The sequence below is a fragment of the Haliotis cracherodii genome, unplaced genomic scaffold, assembly GCF_022045235.1.
Source record: "Haliotis cracherodii isolate W230 unplaced genomic scaffold, xgHalCrac1.p SCAF_3, whole genome shotgun sequence".
In the NCBI taxonomy this organism is placed as follows: domain Eukaryota; kingdom Metazoa; phylum Mollusca; class Gastropoda; order Lepetellida; family Haliotidae; genus Haliotis; species Haliotis cracherodii.
The window spans coordinates 55,511,610-55,528,747 of NW_027266286.1; the positions used below are offsets into that span (position 1 = coordinate 55,511,610).

General features: G+C 39.4%; 1 protein-coding gene across 2 annotated transcripts in view; it reads left to right on the forward strand.

The window, feature by feature from the left end:
• Positions 1–10,715, forward strand: part of LOC139473635 (phenylalanine-4-hydroxylase-like) — a 44,839-nt gene extending 34,124 nt beyond the window's left edge. For both annotated transcript variants that reach the window (XM_071256309.1, XM_071256310.1), the window contains exons 10-14: positions 1,478–1,604; positions 2,775–2,870; positions 3,311–3,444; positions 4,402–4,517; positions 5,950–10,715. In XM_071256309.1, coding sequence (XP_071112410.1) covers positions 1,478–1,604; positions 2,775–2,870; positions 3,311–3,444; positions 4,402–4,517; positions 5,950–6,002 — 526 coding nt within the window. In that variant the 3' untranslated portion in view covers positions 6,003–10,715. The remainder of the gene's footprint in view (positions 1–1,477; positions 1,605–2,774; positions 2,871–3,310; positions 3,445–4,401; positions 4,518–5,949) is intronic.
• Positions 10,716–17,138: the final 6,423 nt, after the last annotated feature.

The window sequence follows — 17,138 nt, forward strand, 5'->3', positions numbered from 1 at the left end:
TCTTGTTTATCACATCTCAGTTCAATTATGATAAATATGAACCATGTTCTGTCCTAGTTTTGTTTCGATTCTGATTCCCAAATCCAATTGTATTTGTGTGAGATGAATCTGGGGAAATGCCAGGTAGGAGAGATGGAGATGGTGGCATCGCATCCTGACAACAGGTATAGATGCAAATGGGTCCAGGGTATCTATTATCATAGAAGGGTTCTGTTATAGCATTAGGCTTACAAAAATAAAAGAATTTGTTCTCAGGCAATGACTTCTGAAAATAAAGTGTGGGTGGGTGGTGTTTAGTTTTTGTTGTTGCTTGTTCAAACTATGAAACCAATAAACCGTTGTGTACCATCAACCTTGGAAAAGGCCTGCCTAAATTAACAATCATACAAACTCCTACTGCCGCCATGACCATAACATGAGAGTACACATGTAAAGGGAAGTAACTGCATGCTATACTTGATCGTATTGTATTAGTGTAAAATTTAAAAATGGAAATAAAAATGAATGTTCAACAGACTTTCTGATGACACGGGGGGTGCCTGAGAAGCAAGACTATAATTTGTTTAGCTTTCTGTGTGTTACACCCTGAATACATGTAATTATGGAAGTGAAGGGATATTTGTACTACTGCATAGGACTGGGATGAGTCCAAATTTACTACCAGGGTACCCACCCCCCTATTACCCAACCCTACCCGGGTACCCACTGTAGTTCTCAGGAGATGTCTCAAAATGTCTGAATGGGAACATTCAGATACATGTATTAAACAATCTGGTCATTCATACACTGAAGTTGAATTAAGTTATTTAATTAATTTATTCAACCATATGAAAAATCAGAAGGAATGGTAGCATAGTCAGAAAGAAATGCAAACATTAGTGACTTTTAGTGTAACCATGGCGTTCTAGATAATTTTTACATTAAACAATATATCACGTTACTAACCACGGGTCTGTGTAGTCCTGTGGGTACCCGGGTCCTAATCAGTACCCACCCGACCCGGGTACCCGAGTTACCCGTCCCAGCCCTACTAGGGCACATACAATTTTTATGAACTTGGTTATAACTAACCCTAAGGACCGCCTCCGTGGTCTAGTGGTACAGCGTCCGCCCATGGCGGAAGGTCTGGGGTTCGATCCCCGGCCGCGTCATACCAACAGACGTTAAAAGATGGTACTTGTTGTTACCCTGTCTGGCGCTCGGCATTAAGGGGCTAAAACAAGGACTGGTCGGCTCGGAGTCAGTATACTGCGTCTGAGTGGGGTATTCATGTTAAACTTCGGCATGGCATCTCAGTGAGCTAGCACTATAAATCGGCATCAGTCCGGACTAGTACAAGCAGCCACACAAACACACACACATACATGCACGACGCTATATAAGTGCAATAATCTTGGATGCCACGTTAAACCCCATTTCACCTCACCTCTAACCCTAGGGGTAATAGAGACTTGTATGTATGTGCTGCCTGTTTCAGTGACGTATGCCATGAGCTGCTGGGGCACGTGCCCCTGTTTGCCGACCCTACCTTCGCACAGTTCTCCCAAGAGATTGGCCTGGCCAGTCTAGGAGCCCCGGAGGACTACATCCAGAAGCTGGCCACGGTGAGTCTTCACAGTCGAATCCAAGCTCCTTCCCAGCACGTGACACCTTCGTTACACTCTCGGTAACATCGCTGCCACTAGTGTGGGCGCAGCCATTACAAGAATCTTGAAATTTGCCCTCTGACCCCATATGTAGTAACGTTTATACTTTTGTTTATGTCTTTGAGAATGCCATCATATTTCATTTTGGAAAGGTTTATGACTGACCATGTTTTCCAGATGAATTTACTTTGTTTTTTAATAATCAGATTGGTTCGAGATTACAGACTAACGGAAAATCAACCAACTTCTCCCTCATATTCTTACTATACCAATTACATGACAGTTGTCATTAAACAGAAATTCAAATCTGATCAAAAAGGTCAATTCATCTGGGAAATATGGTCAGTTGTAAACCTTTTTCAAAATTCACTATGATGTCATTCCAAAATGCATAAACAAAAGTATAAACGATATAATATTTGGGCTGGAGGGCAAATTTCAAGATTCTTGTGACGGCTGCGCCGACACTGGTGGCAGCGATACTTCTGAGAGTGTAACGAAAGTGTCACACGCTGGGAAGGAGCTTGAAGTTGAATAGGAGAAGGAAAAGAACTCTTGACATCGCCAAAATGTCCTAAGAAAATCTTTTAAGGTTTGAGCAAATGGACGTAATATTTCTTTGGCAAATTATGAAAACCATAAGATTCATAACAAGAAAGAAAAGTGAGGATGGCTCACTAATACCCCCGACCCGCCTAGTGCGTCAGTAGTTTCAAATTAAATAGCTAGGATAGGGTTAGGGTTTGAAAAATTCATTAAAAAAACTGGAAAATTAATGAAAACAATGTTTTTCTTTTGACTGCACCCCTCCATATGACATAGATTATATGTACTAAGTTTGAGATGAATCCACTGAATAGTTTAAGAGAAATCGCGTGGACAAAGTTTTCGGACGGACGGATGGACGGACGGAACCTTGGTATAACTCTATACCCCCGACATTTTGTCGGGGGTATAATAAAATTTTCCCAGAGCCGTTCTGCGTGCAGTTGTACAGAACCACAATATAGCGACAATGATCGAAGCCTATGTTAAAATATGGAAGTTACCATCACCGTAGCACCAAGATCCCTTTGTACAATGGCATCAGGATTTGGCAGCTTGAAGTTCTGTCTATGTTTGTTTCAGCTGTACTGGTTTACAGTGGAGTTCGGGCTGTGTCGACAAGGGAAGGACCTCAAGGCCTATGGTGCCGGCCTCCTGTCATCATTTGGGGAGTTGCAGGTACTTCAGCTTTGTTATAAATTCATTTGTTATCAGTTGGAGTTGTTATCTAGTTTGATACTATGAGTTTTTTTTGTATTGATATTGACAGTGTTTATTACAGTATATACACCAAATATATGTAAACATATTTCGGTAGATAAACAAGATATGTATGTATATATATATATATATATATATATATATATATATATATATATATATATACTTACTTAATTAGGTCTATACACAAAATATCTATACACAAATATATGTAAACTTATTAAGATATATAAAACAAAACATGTAATTTTGATAATGTATGCAAAATAAATGTACACTTAATGAGGTGTATGCACAAAATATATGTATGCACCTATAATATAACTAAAAAGCATCACTTCAGTTAACATCACCTGTGTCATCACTTCTATTAGCATCACTATATATATTCCCTTCAGTACTCACTGACTGAAGAGCCAGAGAAGAGGCCATTTGACCCGTCCAAGACAGCTCTGCAGGAGTATCCCATCACATCATTCCAGCCTGTGTACTTTGTGGCGGACAGCTTTGAGGATGCTAAAGAAAAACTCAGGTTTGTAGGAAAACATTGAGGCATTTCTAGTGCCCATGAAGGATTGATGCACTGGTTGGTATGAACATGTTAACACACCAGATCATCCACACAGTGCTGCCAAAACAACCATAGGAATATTGGCTAATTTTAATTATTTTCTAATCTGAAACAAATTCAGGTGAGCTACAGGCCTGTGCAGTAGATACAGAATCTCAGAAGGACTGCTTGCAAACATGATAAGTTATAGATGATAACTTTGATTACTTCTTTGTTCACGAACAACAACTTCAGTGTTTGTTATTGATTATCATGTTGAGTGTACGTAGGCCGCTTTCAACAGTATTCCAGTTATATCACGGCGTGTCAGCTTAATGTGGGAGGAAAGCCCGAAGTGATGCAGGTCTCAGACGTTTACCACTTCGGTGAAACCCACGAGCATGGGTATGGTACTGACAAACCTAGAAACATATTTGGGGCGTATTGGGACTCGAACCCACAATCATAGGTTTATGACATGCCCAAGGGAAGCAACTCTGCACAGCGAATCACGGCGCCTTAGACGACTGGTCCACCCGTGCCCGCCCTATCTGAAGCACCGAAGTGGACAACGTCTGAGACCTACATCACTTCGGCCGTGATATAACTGGAATACTGTTAAAAGCGCTGTTAAACCCAACTCACTCACTCCTGCAGACAGAACCGAGGGCGGATCCAGCATATTCAAAAGGAAGGGGGCCAAAATATCAAAATCCTCTCTCAGTGTTTGGGGGTAGGGATGGGGGTGGAACATAATACACTTGGTTTTCAAAGGGGGGGGGGAGGAGGTCTCTCGACCCCCCTCTGAATCCACCTGTGAGTAGTGTTGAAGAGCTAGTGTTCAAAGGGCTCGTTCATTCATACACATATTTGCAGCAGCCCTCAGTTCAAACCATCTCAAACATGTGAAAAGATTTCAACCCTCACTCCTTCTTTCAGGGCTTATGCTGCAACCATCCCACGTCCCTTCAGCGTGCGCTACAACGCCTACACCCAGAGTGTTGAGGTCATTAACAGCAAGGAGCAGGTCCTCAACCTCACCAAGGCCATCAGAGGTACCTTTGTTGATACATAAAGGGAGACAATTCTTGAGGGCCTGGTGACAATTTCCATTCTTGGTCCAGATGTTGTCATTATGTCTTGTGTGAAAATGAATCAGTGTCCCTGTGTTATATGGGTTATCACTATTGCTATATTGATAAGACCAGTGAAGATCCGGGGAAGAATAGGTCTTCAGCAACCCATGTTGGCTGTGAGAGGCTACTATACTTGTCATACGAGGCGACTAACGGCATTGGTTGGTCAGACTTGCTGACTTGGCTGATACATGTCATCATATCCCAATTGTGTCGATCAATGCTCATGATGTCAGTCACTGGATTGTCTGGTCCTGATTTGATTATTTACAAACCGCTGTTATATAAGTGGAACATTGTTGAGTGCCGCCTTAAACGACAAACAAAACAAATGATATACATAAAAACATTTAAGCTGGCAGACAGACAAAGTGTTTTTTTAGGTTCTAGTTAAGTATTTATTCCCATTAACATTAAGCTTAGCATTTAAGTTTGTTCTTTTTATCCCTTGCATGCAATTTAATGAAGGAATATTCTGTATAAATCTTTGACATTTATCCAACAGCATGTGTATGAGTGTATTGGGTGGTGTGTTGTGTGTATTGGGTCAGGCTGATGTGTATTTGTGATAACTGGGTACATGGTTGTTTTGTATGGATATTTGTAGGAGGTGAAATGTGAAGTATGTGGCTATGATATCTGTAATGTATGCATGTTGCTGTCAAAGCCATGTTGCTGTCAAAGCAGTCATGGCTACAAGTTCAGTATAGATGAAGACATCTTCTTGAGTCAAGGGCATTAACTGACTATTAAAGTCCAGTTTCCACCCTTGCCGAACTAGACTGGAATTCCAGAGTTACATTGTCAAGTGAGTAGCGAGTCTATGCATTATAAAGTCCAATCAAAAACGTGTAACGAAGTAGGCATCTGGTTCAAAAATCTGGTTCTGTCGTTGCCAGATATTTTTCAAATCTTGTCATATTTTTAATCAATGTGCTCAAGTGATTTGATGCACTTCACAGGGTAAGACCTGTTTTATTACAATATGGATCTTGATTATTGATCAGATCGTCTTGACTGGTAGGCGCCATTTTGTTTGAAGCAAATGCAAGTAATATGAGAGATCGAATCTGATTGGTCAATAGGAGGGACATGGCAGGGACATAACTCAATATAGCCACTGGTGGTGCTACAATTGAGCCCAGAAATTCCAGCCTTAATTGGTTCGGCAAGGTGGAAACTTGATTTTTATAGTCAGGAATATGGGATTAAAATGATGAAGTATTTTTTTATCAGTTCTGAAGAGTCCCTTTAATGATTGTAAAATTACAAAAATAAAAGTTGTGCAATCCTGTCAAGGTAACTTGTAATCAATGATCTATTTTGATATAATGCTTACCTCTGTTTGCAGGTGACCTTTCACTTCTTGAAGAAGCCATGAAGAAGGTCAACAGTATGAAGTAAAAGGTCAAGGTCATGTGTTGACAAAATAGTATTGATGTTTAGTTCCTTCTCAAATCTTACATTTCATATAAAATATGTCAAAGAAAATCCAGATTTCAATTTAAAATGACCAAAATCTACATAAAGTGCCTAATAGCAAATGATGTTGTCTAGCACAACATTCATACTGATTTTGGAAAACTGATGTTTTCACTTTTTGTGAACACATTTCAATAAGGGTCTACCATTTGATATTCTGGAGCATTGGCGAGGGCTTGGATTTTGTGGAGATAAGATATTTTTTCAGCTGCACCTGCAAAACCAGATATATTTTTTAATTAATACTATGACCCACAATAAAAAAAGTAAAAAATCCTTGAACAGTGTAATTTTTGTGCCGGACAATATCTATTTTTCCCCCAACAATCTTACACATAATTATTATTATTTTCAAGCAATTGGACATTGTATTTTTTAGGATAGAATCCCAGAATATCAAATGGTCCGTCCCTAAACATGAGAATGCACAAAAAATGTCCTCAATTCCTTGTTTCAAGAAACGACTGTCAGTTTCTTCTGATTCTGATTGCTATTCTTTTGTGTTTTAAAATACATGTTATGGTTAGGACACATGTGAATTCTGCACAATACATGTTTGTTGACTGTTGTTGGTTAATCAGGAATGTATACACTGTGTACCATATTGTATACAATTACTGCTTCTGTGGTTGAGGTAAATCTTGCATAATGGTTATTTATTAGGAGCATTAACTGACATATTGGTAGAAGAATAAAGCACAGAGAGGTAACAGTTTGGCAGCTATTCAAGGATGTATATACACTCACATCCTGCCCAATACAGGAATTGTAAATCTTGGCGGATTGGAAAAGATTAATGTCATATTCTTATGCAACCTCGTTATCAGTTGTCAACTATTTTGAAATATCTTCACAAAATGGAGGTCTTTCTGAAATTTCTTATTACCTCAGGGATAGAAATGGCAACTCGTTAGATACTAGTGAAAATCTAAAGGTTTTCTCCTGAAATCTTGTTGTTTTACATCACCCCTAGTTCGAAATGAGCTGGGTAGGACCAGTGGTGCCTACCCTTGCTACTTAATTGCTTTAGTTGTTCTACATCATCATTGCACCTTTTACACTAAAACTTGTGGCAGGAAAAGTATAATACTTGAATTTCATTAACAATCCTTTAGTTATTTTAGAGAAGATCAGATACCTACCGTATTTTCTTGAGTATAGTGCGAACCCATGTATAATGCGCACGCCCCTCTAGCGGGTTCAATATTTTGGAAAAAAAGAAATTTGAATATTATGCGCAGAAAAAAAGTCTGGCAAACGAACGGATGATGAGAAACTTCATCAGTACAAATTCGAAATTTGAGATAAAATATCACCAGACATGTTGATTTACCGTTTAAATTGTATTCTTTGTTCAGCTAGGCATTGTTTTATATCCAGGGATTAAGATTACCTTGTGTATTTTCTCGTAAATGAAGCCGGACACATCAATCACCTGTACACATGTTTTCTTGGAATCTACTGGTGATTCGGTCAAGACACACCCAATGATATAACTTACGGTACACGTTTATATGTTTTGGACAGAAGTCATAGTCAACTCCCAAACCTGTAACGTCAGATCTATGCGTATAAAGATTCCATGCCTGATCCCCACAAAGTGGGAGTACCACTCTTGAACAGTCTCTGTTCGTCACACCTACTCTGGGTGATAGAAATATTCAGGGTAGTGTTTGTGAATTGTATATTCATAAGGTATTTTTGGTTTGTTATATAAGAGTTATTTTATGGATAACAAAGAAGATGCCTTTATTTAAATGCTTAGAACAATACTTGTTGAAATTATTCCGGTGAAGCACAAACATTTGGCTCAAATGTTTGAAAACCTATACTTTACAACTTTCTCTTTGAGGACTTTACATATACATATATTTTCAAAAAGTTATCCCTTTACAGTATTTTGGATCAATCTCATTAAAATCAGATCTTAGTTCTTGCTGTCCCTAAACAAAGATCTGAAGACATCCCATTAGGGGTCACATTAGAACGACCTTTCATCCAACTAATTAGAGCGTCACTTACCAGATCATGAAAATGACAGTCCGAATGTGTTTACTAATCATGCAACCACAAAAACGTTAACACGGGGTATTCCGAATGACAGTTACGGCCTGTACGACAAAGCATATCTCTCGCTTCCGTGTGATAAACATTTGAATGGAGGAGGCATTGCGCAGTACGTGGGAAGCACTGCCATGCAATCTCAACCATGTATAAGACATTCGGGAATGTTCGTTTGTTCAGTTTTCAAAATTTTAATTGAGAACTGTGTCAACATATTTTTCAAGCGTAGTCTGCAATGGAAGTTGCCAGGTTGAAATGAGTGATGTAAAGCTCGAGAAAGCTGCTTTCAAATTGTCTTATGTCAACTTCTTGTTCGTCATTTCAGTGGTCGGTCAAAGTTTGTGGAAGGTCGTTCTGACGTGAACCGTAATGGGATGTGCTCAGATCTTTGTTAAGCGGCAGAGAGAAGTTAGATCTGATTTTAATGAGGTTGTATTTTGGATGTTTATCATGTTTCTTCAGTAACTTACACAATGGAGGATGTGGATTTGAGGCATTATGTATACATGGTAAGGGCCCAGGCTCATTATTATGTCACAATATAGGTTGTTGAAAATGATCGTACAACAGATAATAGGACTATTGTTTATTTCAAAAATGAAATTTGTTTACTGATTTTCTTGTTAGTTATCAGCCTAAGGTAAAAACCTTTTCTTTATGACCAATAGGACATAATAACATTTGCCCGAAAGGAAATTGATCTAAAATATTGTTGGTAAATCTCACCAAAATTATTTTTATGTAATTCTAATGTCGATCAACACTTATACAGATGTTTTAGTCATCTTTTTAATGATGCTGATGCCATCATCAGCATTAACCGGTGTTGCATTTAGATCATAATGATATATGGAAATGTTTTATTGTATCATATTTGTGTTGTGATATCTTTAAATTTTAACTTTGTTGTCTTGTTACTTTTCAATGTCTTAAAAGATATGTATAGATTAGAATGTTAAAGTAAAAAAAAATCATTGCATTTACATTTAATGAAGTCATTGAACTGTAAGCAGAGAAATTAAACTTGTATATTCAGAAGTTTGTTCAACAAAACATATTTGACCATTTTTGGTAATTATAATCAATATTATAACGAAAGATCTCAATTTAATCCAGAAAACCCCATTGGGAAAATGACATTTTGGTTAGTCAAAATAAGTGAATCTTGTTATGTTTGTTGGGTAAAACAAATTATTGGTATTTATTCATAGGTGTATTCTTAGCTGAAGGGCTTTGGATGGTGGTTTAATATAGGTTATGCTACAGAGCTTGGTTGTTTAGTACATAGCTTAATGGGTATATATGTTGTATTTTGTTCATTAGAGAATGTTAACCAAATAGAAACCAGACAAATATAAAATGTATTTTTGGTTTTGTTGATGAGCATTACCTAAAGATTGGAAAAAGGTAATAATGCTGTTTGTTGAAAATATGCTTATTTTGCTTTTCTTTGTTATTTAATATTGAGGCTTTTATATCAGAAGCTTTTTATGGAAAGTTAGCCTTAAAGTAACCGTGGCAATATTTGGTGTTGACTCCTGAAATATTGTCTTGGAATATTGACCAGGATTATTTTTTATTTATCTGGTCTTGTTTTTTATGATGTACTTGGATAATAGATCATATACACATATTTGGAGATATGTATAACCTTCTTTGATTAACCAGTGTATTATAGGTCATTTTGTTATGATAAAAAGACAGGGCCAATTCGTCCCCATTTCTTTGTTATATAAATCAAAGGCGAATGACACAATGGTAAAATATTGTTATCAAATCAAATTGGCACTGATAGTATGGAAGCCAGTACTTAAGTTATCATAGATATGTAATAGGTAATGGACACTTGGCAAACGGGAGGCCGGGGGTAATTAGCACTGGTAGGTGAAAGAATGGACATGGCAATAGGGAAATGGAAGCCAACTAGGTAATTGGCACCGACAAAATATACATGTACAGTGATAATATTTATCAGAAAGGAATAGAGATATTATATACTACATAAACAAGGATTAAACATGAATTTTGTTCAAATGTTTGGTAACCATGACCAGTCTTAAAGATTCTTGGTGCATTGTTCTAAGTGACATGTACCATATTCGACGTAATAAGCGCCAAGGGCGCTTTCAAAATTAAAAATAGTGGGCTCTTATTAGAATACTATTTTGGTGAAATGACAGAGTTAAAAGATAAATTTCGTGGTTTATGCTGACTGTCTGAAATGTTTATATACGAGAGATACATTTTTCCAGAATTTTATTGCCCATAATTAAGGGTGCATATAACACACGAGTGTGTATAATACACGAATAAACAAGTGTTGTGTACATTGATCAATCGGAAGGGGTGCTAATTGGTATTGTTCACAAGCCAATATATTAGCAAATATCGCCGTGGGCTCTTATTAGAGTGGGGCGCTTATTCCGTTGAATACGGTAGTTGTAATATTTCTGTGGGATACCTTCGTTGACATTCCTGTAATTCCCCTGTAGTCTGTGATGGATTGTGATATTGTTGAATACATATGAAAGACCAGATGTATATCTAGCAATAAAGTCTTATGATTGTTGATGCTTTTGTATTCCTGTCATTGTGTTGATATCTACATTTGTATTCTGGAAATGTTTGTCTTTGATGTGGACATTCTGGAGTTTGTCTCCAACCTGCATCCCTAAGTATGTATAGGTCTGACCTTCCACAACACGGTCAATAACTCCTAGGTATTATTGTTGTTGTTGTTGTTACCGTTCTTGATCAGAAGTGATAGATACACATTCATCAAGGAATGTTTCCACAAAGAGGTTATGGCATTTTAACTCCTATTGTTTATCTTTATGATAATGTCAGCATCCACAATGCTCCTTTATCATATGACAATGCTAATGATGTCATAGGTAATTTGGATATTATTATAACTGTGGTAGCGGGGATTATCGTCATTATCACTAATGTTCACATTAACCAGAGTACCGGTACAGGGAAAGGCTGGCAGCCCAGTGCTATGAACCTACATTGATGTCTTATGAAGCTCTCATACAATGTCCCCAAGGAACTCAAAAGGTTCATTTCTATGTTCACTGGCATGAGAGTACTGGGTGGGTACTGGGTCCCTTACGAAGACTTTCAGCCCGAGAACATGCCACGGATGCTCTATTTGGGACTTGTCAGGGGACCAGTCCAATGCTGTATGCCCATTCTTGCCATATAATCAGAGAGGACCCTGGCACGATATGGTCTGTCATTGTCATCATGCAATTCAAAATTTCAGCCGAATGGAACACATACAGGAAACTTTTGTCAACATGTTGCTAGTGAGCCAAATGTCCATTCACCACAACCAAATCAGTTCACCTGTCAGGTGTGATACCAAGCCACACCATGACACTAATGGCCCAATACAGATCATGATCAAGAATTGTTGCCCTGGCATACCGCTCGCGTTACGTCACCAAGAACAATTTCTTCCATCTGTGAATCGGAGGCAAAACTTTTATTCGTCTGTAAACATTGTGTAATGACATTGGCGCACAGCCCGTCCTTTGTGTTGCCAGCCCACCCCAATCTTTGCGCCTATAGTTGGCCGTTAGGGGCACATCCTTCACAGGACACATTGCTTTCAGGAGCCAGTCCCTCACGCAACTAGCAAACGTCATTTTCCAACAAGACAACGCCCGACCTCCAAGACAAGACTGACAACAGCCTTTTCAGGAAAGACAACATCCAGGTCCTGTCATGGCCCTCCAGGTCTCCAGATTTAAACCCAATCGAACATTTATGGGATGCACTGGATCACCGACTGCGAGCACGCCAGCAACAACCACAGAACCTTCGACAGTTGGCACAAGCACTGCAGGCAGAGTGAGTGAACATTCCACAGGTCACATTCGGGATCTGATTGCTTCTATGGGACGACGATGCCAGTCAGTTTCGGACTCTAATGGTGGCCATACAAGATATTGAGAACAGATGACCTTCACTTACTGTTCCAAATATACTGTTCCATGTGTGCCATATGGAACCTGGGTCAATGACAATGATGTGTGCCAGTTTTGAACAATTGATTACTTCTTTTGATTGTATATGTGGTACTTGCATATAAGATATACATCTAAAATCACTTTTGCGTTTCTTTCGAGGGAATGTTTCGACAATCTGATCATGCTGTGAATTCTAAATCAACTCGCCTTCATTTAATTTACCATTTGTGATGTTTTTATCGAAATAGTTTTGATATGGAAATTTCTTTGGAATACTGATAATGGCTGCTCAAAATGCATACATTTGTGTCAAACCATATATGAAATTGGAGTGAAAGTGTTTATTCAGCATACATTTGTATCGTGCATTGAACAGACGTGCATTGAAAGTAAACACATATTTATTTATGTCTGTCTGGGAATCGGTGAATATTTCACAAATATAATGTATGTATGTATATGTCTTTGTAACCTGCCCCACACTGAAGCACATTTACAGTGCCCAGCAGTGAATGGGTACCCGGTAGGATGAGAAGACAATGTGACTGTTAACTTTCTAGCGCCTCAACAACAGCTAGGGCTGTATACTCCCCAATGAGCTGAAGCTGGAATTCGAGTGCCCAGTGACCCAGTGACCCATTGACCAGGGTTATAATGATGAATGGGTACCCGGTAGGATGAGAAGACAATGTGACTGTTAACTTTCTAGCGACTCATCGATAGCTAGGGCTGTATACTCCCAAAGTGAGACGAGGCTGGAATTCGAGTGCCCAGTGACCCAGTGATCCATTGACCAGGGTTATAATGATGAATGGGTACCCGGTAGGATAAGAAGACAATGTAACTATTAACTGTCTAGTGCCTCATCGACAGCTAGGGCTGTGTACTCCCCAATGAGCTGAAGCTGGAATTCGAGTGCCCAGTGACCCATTGACCAGGGTTATAATGATGCGGTATGAGCATGATACACCAAAACCACGGATCATTATTATGGGCTTTTGCTTTGGAGGACATGTTCATTTTTCATTTTTTCTGGATTCCAAAGCTTCATAAAAACCTGTACAAAGAGATATCATTGCTGAGCTCAGCAAATGTACCACCGAATCCATGTCTCAAGAGAGTGAGTGAGTATGGTTTTACGCCGCTTTTAGCAATGTCCCAGCAATATCACGGCGGGGGACACCAGAAATTGGCTTCAAACATTGTACCCATGTCGGGAATCAAACCCGGGTCTTTGGCGTGACGAGCGAACGCTTTAACCACTAGGCTACCCGACCGCCCCCCATGTCTCAAGGATTAACCATGATCCTTAAAATAATCAAGGACGGGTGCCGTTGTACAAAGTGATCTTAGCGCTAAGGTGATCGTAACTCCCATACCTTAACATAGACTTACGACAGTCGTAGAACTATGTTTGTTTTGCACAACGGCACCCAGGGGTTTATTCGTGCGTGCGTGCGAGCGTGCGTGCGATTGTGGGTGTGAGCGTGTGTGAAAACGCATAAAGTTTGCCATAAACGTATTTGTTATATGCTTGATACATAAATCATATTGTTGTATGTCTGGGGGTGACAGTTTGTCGCTGCTAAATATTTTTCAAATATTTTCAATACAATATGCTGTAACTGTAGAAACATTCTAACAAACAAAATGTTTTGTACAAACTAAACATCACAAAGTACAAACTTTTAGCCAGTATTTAAAAAACCTGGAACGGTAAAAAACTTATGTTAACTGAGTCGTAAACCTCGAAACATTTTCACCTCACAATAATTAAGATTATCCACTAGACTATATACCTAGTTTCTTCCCTTGCTATTTCAAGCCTACTTTTCTTTGAGTAGAACACGAGTTGTGTCCCGTGTGAAAAGGCGATAACCACAACAAGGGACACAACTCGTATTCTAGACTGGGTGGCCCCACGACCGAACCAAGGAGAGTAGTTTTTATATTAGCGTTTGTTTGCTTTGACAATGATTCGATGATTGCAATAAATACTGTTTGGTTTCACAACAACGAATAGACTTTTTGAAATCATTTCCATATTCTTAAATCATTGTTATTTTTTTTAATTCCTCACAATTGGTAATGACAAGCTCACGTTAATTCATATTTAATTAATATGTTTGTATTTGTGTGCGAGACTATAACATGGGAATCCTCTGTGCTATGTACATTGTCACATATTCATGTTGCAACAGTTTGGACATATACAGTCGTAGGAAAAAACAAAGGAGTGATAAATGGAGTGGGCGTGTTAATAAATGTAATATTTATGCGATGTGATGCTATCCACTTGTTTTCTGGTATAGCACAAGCTATACACTCCAGTCGATGTTGTGGGCTACTGCTGTGTGTAACTAATCAATCAACAAGTGTTGCTGGAATCGTTTGGTTTCTTTGAACGACATAGAGTATAACCTTGTTCGTACTTTCACAGCCAAATAAGGGTAGGTTCCGTTTTCCGGAAACCTTCCCACTTTGAATCCGACCCGAATACCTTCCGAAAACCTTTCGGACATCTGCTTACACGCAAGCAGCGGGCGACACAGGTAAGTGCTCTGCCATTCGGCCACTCCGTTTTTGGTACAGCCATCATCAGTTGCTTGTATCTCCACAAGCTGCTTATGCTTATGATTGTTATTTAACGCCACACTCAGGAGGATTTTAGCAATATGAAGGCGGTGTGTAAATAATCAAATCTAGACCAGACAGTGCAGTGATTGACATCAGCAACATCGATCTACACACTTGGGATACGATGACATGCATCAACCAAGTCAGCGCGTCTGACCACCCGATCCCATTAGTCGCCTCTTACAAGAAGCATGGATTGCTGATCTGGAAGACCAATTCTAACCCTGGATTCCCACGGAGTAACCTACGCACTAGATACATATAACTAGACATACTTTAAACAGAAACTAGTCTTGAGCCGATATACACTACTAGAAAAGTTGAAACTGCACAAAGGCTAATATAGGCGGTTATTTTCATTCTTCGAGCCAATATTTACACTTAATACAGAGAGACTGTGAATTTCACGCATGATGTAATTACAACGTTTCGATTAATTTAGGTAATGGTACCAGACCGTGGAGTTTAATAGTCTTAGCTCAGGCACTGTTCTGAACCTTGTGGCCGTGCAACAATTCCTTAGAAATGTCGTTTCATTTGTAACACACTTTTCACCAGGAATATAAGGCAGGGTGAACATGGTCTTGACAACCAGCCTTCATTTCAAATTTTGAATCGAGAACGTTCAAAGCGCCAGTTTGAAACTAATGCCGTAAAGGCTAAAGAACGCTGAATGGCTAATGTCGAATAATTGTCCTTTCATTGGTCGGTCAAAGTTCGCGAAAGGTTTTGAAGTGTCATGTTATGGGATGCTGCTGATCTGAGATCTGATAATGATGAGATTGACCATATGTTTGTACTATGTTGTACATCTAAGTAAATGAGCATGGGAAAAACACTTCCTCAAAACCTTACATGTACCTATGCTTTTTACTTGTTTCTCACTCATATGAACACATTGGATAATTTCCATAACAATGTCAATGTTTGAAATAATTATTAACTTACGCAGATCATGTGGGCCAGAAAGGGCCCGTATCTTGCCGTATCTTTATATATGTATACACAGATACACTTGATAGATACAGAGAACCCCGTGAAGATCCGGGTTAGAATTGGACGTCAGCAACCCATGCTTGCCATAAGAGGCGTGAGAGGCGATTAACGGGATCGCTTGGTCAGGCTCGCTGTTTGTTGTTTAACGCCGCACTCAGCAATACTCCAGCTATATGACGGCGGACTGTAAATAATCGATCCCAGTGATTGACATCATGAGCATCGATCCACGCAATTGGGAAACGATGACATGCATCAACCAAGTCAGCGAGCCTGACCACCCGATCCCGTTAGTCGCCTCTTACGACAAGCTTAGTCGCCTTTTACGGCAAGCATGTGTTGCTGAAGACCTATTCTACCCCGGAATCTTCACGGGTCCGGCAGGCCAGCTGACGTGGTTGATGCATGTCATCGTATCCCAATTGCTCATGATGTCAATCGGTTGCTTGTCTGGTCCAGACTCGATTATTTACAGACTGCCGTCACATAGCTGTTATGTTGCTGAGTGCGACGTTAAACAAACAAACAAACTCAACAAACTGTTCCTCATATGTTTATTTACAGCACTAACAACTCAAATGACATAAGTCATATGAAAAAAATTCAATCCGTATCAGCACTAAAATATAACCCATAACATACATACACATGTCAAGTCATTTTACAGCACTATCGGGTGGCCCAGTCGTCCAAGGCGCCGTGATTCGCGTTCCTTGGGCATGTCAGAAACCTTTGATTGTGAAATCGAATCCCGGTTCGCCCTGATTATGTTTCTAGGTTTGTCAGCACCATACCCTTACTCGTGGGTTTCACCGAAGTGGTACACGTCTAAGACATGCATCACTTCGGGCTTTCCTCCCACATTAAGCTTACACGCCGCGATAAAACTGATATAATGTTAAAAGCGGCGTTAAACCTAACTCACTCACTCACTCCAGCACTATCAATTCAAATGAACAAAAAATCAGAAGAGTCATATCAACACTAAAAACGTGAAAGTCATTCAACCACTTTGGTAACGGCATCCAGGAACTGCATATCGTCTTTTCCTCGATGGGCAGATTTTCTACTGTTTTTCAGCTCATGTTGTTGAGCGATTTATAACCATGGGTGAGTTTGGGGATCACCCCAAGCAGTCAGAGGCTGAACAAAAGTCAAAGCAGTGGAAACATCTGACGTCTCCTCCGACGAAGTAGGCAAAGTTTGTTCCAGCAGCTAGCAAGGTGATGGTTTCACATTTCTGGGATCCGAAGGAATACTACTGGTAGGCTGACTCACAAACGGACAGAACATTAATGACCAATATGATGACAAGCTGCTCGGACAACTATCAACGTTAGACGTCATAGAAAACAATCTTAAGGTGCGTTGTTTCACCAGGACA